The sequence below is a fragment of the Humulus lupulus genome, chromosome 4 (genome assembly GCF_963169125.1).
Source record: "Humulus lupulus chromosome 4, drHumLupu1.1, whole genome shotgun sequence".
Taxonomy (NCBI): Eukaryota; Viridiplantae; Streptophyta; class Magnoliopsida; order Rosales; family Cannabaceae; genus Humulus; species Humulus lupulus.
Genome location: NC_084796.1, coordinates 30647502 through 30658418, shown reverse-complemented (window position 1 = coordinate 30658418; position 10917 = coordinate 30647502). Strand labels below are relative to the sequence as shown.

General features: G+C 38.8%; 1 protein-coding gene across 4 annotated transcripts; it reads right to left on the bottom strand.

Annotated features, from left to right (window-relative positions):
* Positions 1 to 487: 487 nt before the first annotated feature.
* LOC133830280 (protein MODIFIER OF SNC1 1-like) lies at positions 488 to 9237 on the bottom strand. 4 transcript variants are annotated; one of them, XR_009891982.1, is made up of 12 exons: positions 8943 to 9236; positions 7601 to 7677; positions 7125 to 7211; positions 6991 to 7035; positions 6491 to 6845; positions 5894 to 5975; positions 5497 to 5577; positions 4067 to 5372; positions 3723 to 3987; positions 3192 to 3636; positions 1008 to 3053; positions 488 to 897 (listed from the first exon to the last, which is right to left on the bottom strand). XR_009891982.1 is itself a non-coding variant. In XM_062260214.1 (10 exons), the coding sequence occupies exons 2-10, from the start codon at positions 7630 to 7632 to the stop codon at positions 1150 to 1152; spliced, it is 4740 nt and encodes a 1579-aa protein (XP_062116198.1). In that variant the 5' UTR covers positions 7633 to 7677; positions 8943 to 9236; the 3' UTR covers positions 1007 to 1149. The 4 variants fall into 4 exon arrangements, 1 of the variants encoding a protein (XP_062116198.1); XR_009891981.1 differs by having other exon boundaries at positions 1008 to 3636; positions 3723 to 3960; positions 8943 to 9237; XR_009891980.1 differs by having other exon boundaries at positions 1008 to 3636.
* Positions 9238 to 10917: the final 1680 nt, after the last annotated feature.

The following is a 10917-nucleotide window of genomic DNA, read 5'->3' as shown; positions in this document are numbered from 1 at the left end:
CTTTCAATGGCAATGGTCTGCCTACTGCCTATGCTCTTCAACTACCACGACATCGACAACATGTGCAGCCAGACTCACCTTTGCATTCCATCTTCTTGTGTAAAACTCCGAAACCAATGTGAAAGGCTACTGATTTGAAGCTTAACTTGGTAGGGTTCATGGTCTGGTGTTTACAAGATGCTTCCTTGTTCAGCTGAAAATTGGCAAGGGTTCCTATTAAGTATATACTTTGTGGTGACTTCCTGTTCCTTTATGGCATGATAAGAATATAGCTAAGCTATTCATGGTAAGTTTTGTTAGGATGCTGGAAAAACTGTCTGGTCTGGATCTTTATTTTTTGTACCTGCTTCTTTCATGTGATGAACCCCTTTATGACATCATATGAAAAAAAAAATCAACTGTTACTTTTCCTGTGTATAATCGATTAAAGGGTGTTGAACAGTAAGGTAAATAAAGTAAAGAGAATGGGAAATCTAACTCCTAGTACTTCCAAAGTTGATTACAATTAGAGGAATTGAACAAACATAATATACACATATAAGACAATCCTTTTACAGGCTTTTTAGGCTCAGGCAGAGCAAGAAACTGGGAGAAATGCAAATACAAATGTTTAGGTCCTACACATCCATCTTGAACACAAATGAGATTGAGAACCAAAAAACTTTTCTAATTCATTCCCCCTCCCCACAGCGTTTTGACATTTTAAAAGAGGAATAAAGTGTCGCTAAATACAAGGGTTCCACAGGAAACAAGCCGGGACCAACTGCAATGTTCATTTAAGATACATCTGTTAAAAATTAAAATTAAAAAAATATTCCACATCCAAATACCCCAAACTTCAAATATACTCCGTTATGTTGTTGTTGCCGCCGATGATCAGCATACCTTCTCCACCTCCTGCTCATTTTCATAGAATTCAGTCAGTCCAGCCCTCTGATTTAACAAATATCAACATCAGATATTCCAATAGACAAATCATTTCAACAGGCCTATCATTACTTAAATACCTGGTAATATGATCAAAGCTGCCACTACAAACCACGAAAGTCGGATTTCAAAACCGGGCCTTGAGAGTTGAGACTTTCCTTGTATAATCCACTAACCATAACCAGTGTCTACGTGAACTCCACTTTGCTGTCCATAAAGGTACTACTCATAACCGGCGTCAACTTGAACTCCACTTTGTCGTACATTAAAGTTACCACCCCCACCACGTCTTGAGTGATTCTGGCCCCCCCTCCCCCGAACCCTACCACCTGAATTATCAGTACCATCTTTAGGTCCATCAGAACTGCTAGACTTATTGTTGTATGGCCCAACTGGTTGATACTCATAATGTGAACCTTGCCTTGGTCTTTCCCTGTTTGGAGGTGGGTTATTTTGCTTGTTATCTTGTCCAGAGTAATTCCAATCTCCACGAGACTCTTGAGCTTTGCTGAATCGCCTGTTCTGGTTTCCACTTTTGCGGAATTGTTGGTCCTGTTGAACATCCACTTTCACTGGGGGTGGTTCAACTGGATTAGCAGGACCTTTGTTTGGAAAGTGGGGGTTCCCCTTGAATGAAGCAGACTTCCTCTCTCTTCTAGGCTCTTGCAGCCTAGCATGTGATGCATCCTCGGCATTGTTTTTTTCAGAAACTAGCTGATCACGATGAATCTGGCCTAAAGAATTATTAGTAACTTTGTCATGGGTTGGTGGTGGTAACACTCCATCATGCCGATTGGATTGCAATTTGTTAGTCCAAGCAACTTCAGCACCAACATTTTGACTAATATTATGTCTGATACCCCGTTGATGACCAGTTGAAACTGCCTGAGCCTTGGGTTGCCAATGAGACATTGAATTTTCCCCAATAACTCGATCTTCTTTTGAAGCAGCAGACACCTCTATCTGACTCGTCTCAGAGGTTGAAGATTGAGTGTAATTTTTGTCATTCTCCCTATTATTGATTTTCTTTTGATCGACATCACAATTATTCCCCATGCCTTTGTGTCCCTTGAATCCATGTCGCTTTCCTCTAACTGCAACTCCCTGGTCTATTACTGTAGACACTGAGACAGGTTCAACAGAGCTAGAATTGTTAGAAATGCTCCAGCCATCATTAGTGCCCCATTCACCAGTACACTTTTGTTGCTCTTGCACTGAGCTTGCATCAGGGTTTGGGGGGTGCTGATGTTCATTTGGTTTTGGCTTATTCTGGCCATGACTTGTATATGATGGCACATCTTGAAAAACTTGTGTACTGGTTGATTCCGTTGACACCCGTTGCCGCCATGACCCCTGTGCTTTCCCCTGTTTATTATGCCTGCCAATCCCATTACGGGGATCAGCAGAGAAACCCGTTTTCCCAGCAACCATCCCAGGACTATGAATACTTTCAGAATTTGCTCTTGCAGTAGATTCATCAAAAATAGTCTGATTGACTTCAGAAGTCACAAGATGGTGATTACCTCCATGTTGTGCCATTTCTTTTGCTACAGGTTTAGGAACATACCTCTCCATCTCTGCCCTCTTATTTTTCAAATTATTCTGTACATGGTGATCAGGCTTGACAAAAGGACCAACGACATCAACTACATTTTTAGGGCTGGCTTCATCAGTAATCTCAGCTTTGTTCTGTGAACGAACGGGTGCCCAGACAACTGCATCACTGCCATGAAGCTTTTCTGCAGGTCTATTACCTTGTGCATTTCTAGGCATCCTGCGTGACTGTTGAGTTTTCAATTGGCTGTTTACTCTACCATGAGAGTCCTCAGGTGACGATGGGTGTTGCTCTAAAGGCCGGTCTACATCTCTAGAAATGGAGTGCAACTGAACTGCAGTAGGATCCAACTGAGATTCAGATGCCTTTGGCTGAGAATTTTCACGAGAAAAATTTGCAGGGTTCTCTTTAGATCCCAATGGTGATGAAGTAGAAACTAGTGAAGCATCTTCTAACTTGTGCTTGTTCTTTCCGTTCTTACTATTTTTCTTTCTTGGTTGTAGAGAGGAATCAGCACTGGCATTTGAAATTAAAGGGGCAGTTGACCCACCACTCGGGAGAACTTCCTTGGCTACAACACCAAAAGAAGTAACATTATCTTCTACAGCTTCCTGAAATTTTGGCACCTCAGCTGTGGTGCCTTGCTTTTGCTTAAAACCTGTATGCTTCTGTTTAGATACATTACTTTCATGAGTTTGAGAAACATTACCGTGATGAGCAGCAATAACACCATTAACCTCATGCTGCAAGGACATAGATTGAGCATGAATCCTTGGAGGTTCCCCAGATACACCCTTTGGAGCCTCTAAAGGTAGTTCACCACATGGTAAAGAGGATTTTTCAACTCCACTTGTGTAGCTCTCATTAACCTGAGCAACTACATTTGATTTAGAACCCAAAGCTGTCTTTGGCGGCCCATAGCTCATGCCAGGTATAAAGGATTCACCAGAAGACTGAGATTGTTCTTGTTTATTCTGGACAGCACCACTTGAAGCATTTTCCCAGTTCTGAGCTGACTCTTCTACTGCTTTTGTTCGCCTATTCAATTCTTCCAACTTTGCAAGAGCCCCGGCCGTCTGCTTCTTATTCCGCTCCTCCTCTTCCTCCTGTAGTTGCTTGGCTTTTAGCTTGGCCAGCTCCTTATTCTTTGCTCGCTGGTAATTAACCCAAAAAACTCCAGTAAATTTAAGATGTAATTAATAATAATAATAATAATAAGCATACAAATTACTGGATTTACCTGGGTCTGGTTATCACTTCGATCTAACATTGGCAGCAAAGATTGTCCCTCAAGCTTGCCACGAGGAAGTAACCCAGACCCTGAATTTTGAGTATCATTATGAGATCCATGGTGGTGATCATGCACATGAATATTAGAAGTTTCTGAGTGCACCGCTGCAGACTCAGAAATTGAAGGCTTCTTTTGCCACCCTTCAACCTCCTGAGTAATAAATCTTCCTCTACCATAATGATCACCTCTGGATTGTGAGGAATGTGTAGATATCCTGTATTTTATCATATCAGTGTTTCCCAAACAGTATAAACAGATTATATACCAAAGGAGACCTGAAAAGTAAAACCAACCTGGAGGTGTTTGTTTCAGAGCCAACTTTTGAATCAAGGTTCTTATTACCCCCAGACAAGCCAACTTTTCGGCTGTTGGAGTTGCTAATATCAGTGGTGTAAGTTCTCTCAGGATACGAGGAGCTGCCCCCAGATTCATTCCTATTCTGCATAGCTTTTGCATTAGCTTGAAAATTAATTTTTCGATCTTCCCCACTGGAGGCAATTATGGTTTCACTATGTCCATCAGAAACTCGTGCTTTTGTATTTAATTCTTCTAAGCTCTGGATCAGACTGGAATCTTTTGGGGCAGCTGGAAGTGGTGAAGCTTTTGACAAACCCAAGGCCTCACTTTCCAATTTCTTTCCTGAAATATCATCATTGGTCTTCGTGTTTCCCCCAATACTAGCAGACTTCACTTTGTCAGGGACTAAAGCAGCACCTTTGTTGTCGGAATTCTGAAATGAAGCTTCTTCGACAGGGGCTTTCCTTAAATCCCTTACCTCATCCTTTTTATATGATCTCCAATCATCTTCCCAGTATGAAGTTGTTCTTGGCTGATCTCCCCTTGATGCCTCAGTGGCACTCTGGCTTCTATGTTCCTCAGTTTTTCTATCGTAACCATCATGCTGCTTCAGAAGGACCTTGTATGGTCCACGATTATCCTGGGGATGAACTAATTCCACTTGTTCTCCTATCTGTGTCTGGTTGGTAGAGGCATATCCAGTGGACCTTCCATGGGAATTCCCAGGCTCAGGAGCACCTTGGCCTGGGTACATGTTATAAACAGGACGAGCTGCCATTCCCATAAAAGGAACATCACGTTCATTTGAACTGCAATAGCCCATAGGAGGACCATAGTAACCCTCGTAGGCTACTGGAGCAGGATAAAAACCAGGCTGCATAGGCATACCTGGGCGAATGAATGCATCTGGCATATGAGGTCTGTACATATCCCCATTTTTAGGATGAGGACCTCTTGGCCCAGCTCCAGGTGAGGGAACTGGCTGTGGGTTGGGAAGACCAGCAGCGGGCATCTGTTGATGATAATATGGGAAGGGTTCCATTGGATAACCACCACCAGCAACTGGGTTTCCATAAGGACCTCCCGAAGGTCCTCTAAACCAAACACCCCCTTGAGGATTATTTAATGGAGCACCACACCAGCCATCATATTCATAATGCTGTGGAGGGGCAGGGTAAGTTTGGTTATTCCCCTGCCACTTTTCCGGACCAGGTCTAACTCCATCTTCACAGTATGGTGGACTATCTCTTTTCCAAGAATTCACTGTGTCAGTTTTTACAGTGTCTCTTGTAGAAAGATCACCTGAATGTTTAAAACAAAAAAAATTTCAACTGATGGCCGTTCCAAGATTGATGTTTGTAAACCAGCTATCAATAACAAGGTAAGAAATTGTAAAAGTAAGAATTTCAAGAGCATGCACACTAACCAGCTCCAGAAGTCCTGATCCTCTCTTTAGTTGTTCCTAATCCACTGGAGGATGAGCCAGGACGGCTATGAGAACTCTGATCTGTCATCAATATGACATATAAAAAAATTTAGGATGACAAAATAACTAATGAATGCACCACAATATTTCACATAATATCTTTGTCACCTTGATGCACCTAACCCTGTTCATGCCAATTTAGATCGCATTGTTGATGCATATGTATAAAGTATCAATCTGTTCACATAATATTTTAATAATATATATTACAAAGCGGAGCAAACATTTCACACAATATCCTTGCCACCTTGATGCACTTAACCCTGTTCATGCCAATTTAGATCGCACTGTCAATGCATATGTTGAACATAATCATGCAAAATGTCAGCAATCTTACCAGAACTTTCTTTTCCTGAACCAAGTGTCGGAAAGTCTCCAGAAGTAAGAGAAAATCCATCATTCTTGGGTGGTGTTACGCCCTGCCACATTACAAAAAAGGACCAAATGTATAAGGTATCAGGCTGTTTACATAATATTTTAATAATAAACATTACAAAGCGGAGCAAACACCAAACAAAGCAACAGGTTGTAACTACCGGGTGGGTCACAGAATCAGTTATCCAGATTAACAACAATCAACGGGAAGGATAGAATCTCCTACCCAAATTCCCCCTATTATATTTCAACAAGATATACAACAGATAGAAACCTATCACACTAAAATTATTGGCAAAGAGAGAAGAAAAAAAAAAACTAGTATGCAGCATGCATGTTTACTAGACCGATTAAATTCATAGAAGTATAGGAATAAGGAAAGGCTAATCATTTAAACAAATTATTTATTTTTAAACCATGATTTAAATCAACTTTTCTTTCTTTCTTTTAACCAGGTGTTGTAAATCAAATTGGACTTAAAAATATTTTTCAGCTACATAAGCATCTGACGCTCAAATAGTTTTGTAATACAAAAAATCTTCACAGAGCTTTACCATACCAATTTTTCTGCAGTCCCAGCAGCATTCCATGCCACTTGATGTTCAGAGTGCTCAGCAAACCGTGAAAGCTGAGAACTACCAGGTCTTGTTTCCGCACTTCGGGGACGCAATGCTATCAGTGATGTCTGGCTTGATGTCAATGCCCCAGAAGCTGATGATGGCCGAGAATTTGGACCACTAACACAAATCGTAGGTTCATGAGCTCTATCACTGTTTGCAGTTGAAGGGCGAGTGCCACTTCCAGCAGAAGGGCAGCCACTTAGATAACTTGGTGAGCCACCACCATCAGTATTAGGAGAAAGTGATGAGGAACCCCATGGACAAGATGATTTACTGCCCCAGCCAAGGGTACCCCTACATGTAGGCATCCAGTTCAATTGATGAAAATTCATTTTTAGTGACAAAATGTATTAGAAACATTACACTAATAAAAAAATAAAAAACATTAAAATAAGATTGGAAGATGTGCAAGAGAGAGAGAGAGAGAGAGATCGCTTACTTGGGTACAATCTCAACATTTGGATCCATCCCATGATTTTCGGACCTTGAAACGACAGAAAAATATAAGTTTCAGGGGAAACCAACCACTCATACAATGAATTAAAAAAAAAGATCTGAGCAAGAAGCAAGTACCTTTGACTGGGTAAGTTGATAGGCTTTGGAACGACAACTTTCCCCAGAACAGTCAAGCCCCCTCTTTTGCCCGAAGAGGAAGCCCATCTGCAGTAAAATTGCAAAAAACACACAAGAAAATGATGACAAATTAGTACTTCAATAATTAACATGATGCCATTGCGGAGCATGTATATTTATGAACACCTCAAACATAGAAGTCTTGTAGAACTCAAGACTTATTTTATTTTATTTAATTTTCAGTTTTATATCTGCTGTCAATATGAAAACTGGTGATCAACTTTTCCTGGACATTCAGAGTTTAGCCACTAATGCCAGCAATGCCAAACTTCTTAGTTCTCACCCAGTATCACAGACAGCAAACTAGAAAACAAAGATCCACGCTTACAGAAGCATCTGAAATTCAAGCCACTGATACACTTTCATATAAAAATATTTGAGCAAGCTAAGAACCCAAAAGGAAGAGAAAGTCATACCTTCGATCTCCAGACAACATACTTGATGTCATATTTCAACTGTCGTTGCAGGGTCATTCAAACAAATTTCAGGCAACCTGGAGAGATTAAAATAAAAAATAAAACTCCATCCTTTTTTTTCATTTTTGTTAGTAATTGTCCATGTGCTAAATTAGCCCAGCTGAGGTTTGAACCCCAGACCTCTCATTACACAACAGACACCCAGCCACTTGAGCAGAAACTAAGAGGCGTACCTCTCTTATGATAACGCACATATACCAATCTTTTAGTACATGGATATACTAAAAAGGCATAAAGTATCTAATTGATAAGTAAACGCATATCAAAGCTGCTGCTTCATTCTTTGATGTTTAACCATTTCAGCCTCCCCACCAAACAAATTAGCAATTCACATTCTTCTACTCACTAGTTTGGATGGTTTTCGTTTCCTTAGATACAATAAGCAAAGAATCCATCTTTTGTTATCCCCTAATTACTGTGTATGCTCCATCTAATGACTTCTCTCAACTAGTAACAAATTGGTCCCGGAACAATTATGTTCACTTTATTCTTACTTATTATTCTACATAGGCCCACCAAAAGGAAGTAGGAAACAAAGAAGGAAAAAAATGAATAAATAAACAAAAACACCCTAGATTAGTACTCTGATCAATCTGTTGAATCTAATAATCGATAACCAAAAATTTGAAGATACAGTAGAAGCCCAGTTCATGAGGTGCCAAGACATAAGAATATACTCTTTGAAATCAAAACGAGGGAAATAAAATCAACCAAGGTGAAAATAAAGACACAATATTTGCACACAAAATCTCAAAACAAAGCAACAACGATCGTTTCCCATTGTATTGAAAAATAAAAAACTTTCCCAGGAACCCAATTACTCCAAAACTGAAATGTAATCTTATAAAATAAAAAAAGAAAAACTCTTGCATAAAACTCTTTCATCGGAGAAATATAGATATATCTCGCCAAGTTAATACACAACCTCCAAAAATATACAAATTAGCTATGGCATCCTAGAAAAATCCAAACCACACTCAACAGTAACACAGCACAAAAACAAAGCTACTATCTTGCAATACAATACAATAACCCTGAGATTATCAGAAGAACGATCGAGAAACCCAACCACCCTGTTTGGTTGTATAGAAAAACAAAATCTTGCAGCAAATATGGATACATACACACTGAGTTCCAAATGCAAATCCCTTTTTTAAAAGAAAAAATTGTTTTCGTTTTATATTTGAATCATTGCCCTTTCTCAGGAACCAAACACCGTTTTAATCAACAAAAATATTAAAAAAGAAAACAAGGATAGCTTCAGCATAGGAGATTGACTTGCCTGAGATGAAAATGGTTCGTGGTTTCAACTTTATAGCGTAGAATGAATAAAAGTTTGGGAGGGTTTTTGGATGAGAGGAAATAGAGAGGTGAATAAGCGATCGAAACCAGAGAGAGAGAGAGAGAGAGAGATAAGGGTTTGCGTTTAAGAGATCGCTAGGAAGATTTAAGAGAAGGAAGATCTCTGTTCGAGTTTCAAAACGACGTAGTTTCAGAGTTTTGAGGATTCAGATCGAAGAAAAGAAGGAACGAAACGGGAAGAGAAAGAGAGAAAGAGTTCGATGATGCACGAATTGCCCTCAAAACTCTAATATAGGTATTTTTTTTCAACATATATAAAAAAATTAAAAAATGAATGGATAATAACAAAAAAAAATTAATACAAAAATAACATAAACTATAACCAAATATACCTTAAGTCAAAAACACAGGACAAATTTGTGAAAATCTACAACTAACAAGAAAAAAAAAATTGTTAAATGAAATTAAAATGGCATAAATAGAAACCATAATTAATAAGATTGTTTATTCAACAAACAAAGAAATCTCATTTTAGTTTTAAGAAATAAGTATATTATGAGTGAATGAGTGATTTAGGTATGATATCTTAATCAGAAGTTTATTGTTGTAATTTATGTAATGAAACCAAATATTTCTGGTAGACTCACATGTTTTTTCTTTTTTTGATTTGTTGTCTATGTTGTACGTACATAATCAAGAGAAATGTCTATTGAAATTTTTTAAAATGCCAACATTAGTTACTATTATAAATATAAGACCGTTTTAATTTTTTTTAAATAAAAATACTTCTGGCATTCAAACATTTATTCTCTCTCTAACGTCTCTCATGCTCTCATACTCTCACTCTCTCTCATTCTAATAGTGTAGATCTCGAAAAAATAACAAAATTTTAAAAAAAAATCTCAAACGTACATTTGAGTGAAAAGATATAAACCTCCAAAATTTTCGTAAAATTTCAGTGCAAAGCATCAAAATTACATCGAAAAAATATCATTTTGGCCAAAAACACAAGTTTTCATGATTGCATCGCAAAAGCATCGAAAAACCATCGATTTTGCATCAAAAAAGCATCATTTTGGCCAAAAATCAAGTTCCATAATTGCATCACAAGAGCATTAAAATACCATCGATTTTGCATCGAAAAACATTATTTTTGTAACATCCCAAATTTCCTAATTGGGCTTAGTGCCTGGATTAGGGGGCCGGGAGGCAATAATTGAGTTAATATGTGAATTATATTATAATATAATCATGTTTGTATTTTAAAGATATTAACTATGTGTATGTGGGTCCGCTTCTTATAAGAAGGATATATTGGTAATCTGACCCGTTAAGGGTATAAATGTGAATATGTGCTTGTGTGATTGAGACCACATTATTATGTGGATATATCTGGGTTACTCGACAAGAGGCGGTCCTGATGAGCAAGTTAGCGAAAAAGTCACAACAGGGTCTTGATACCCGGCTCGGGGTGAGCTTAGGGGTATTCTAGTAATTTAGTACAGTACCGGGAATTGGTGGGTAATGGGAATTTATTGGTAATTGTGTGAGAATATCAGGAGTAGCGGGAATTATAGAATGCAAATTGTGGAAAGCGGGATTTAAAGCAAAGGACAAAATTGCCCTTGTGAACACTTGATGAATAAGATAAGGGCAAGGGGTAGAGTGGTCATTTTGGGCTAAGTTTAGTGTTTGAGTGGGCTGGGATTGCTGAGAAGGTTAAGGAACAAAAGGGAAACAAAGAACTCAGCAGCTGTCCTTTCTCTCTCTCACGTTCTCTAGGTGCCATAGAAGCTTGAGGAGGTTTTTTTGGAAAATGGAGGAGAAAAGCTTGGGAAAGCAAGGTGTTAGGCTTGGGGGAAAATCAGAGGCTAGGTTCAAAGGTTTCATCACAGTTAAGGTAAGGGTTCTGAACTGAAATTTCTTGGTTAGCTTTGCTGAATATTTAGAGAAAA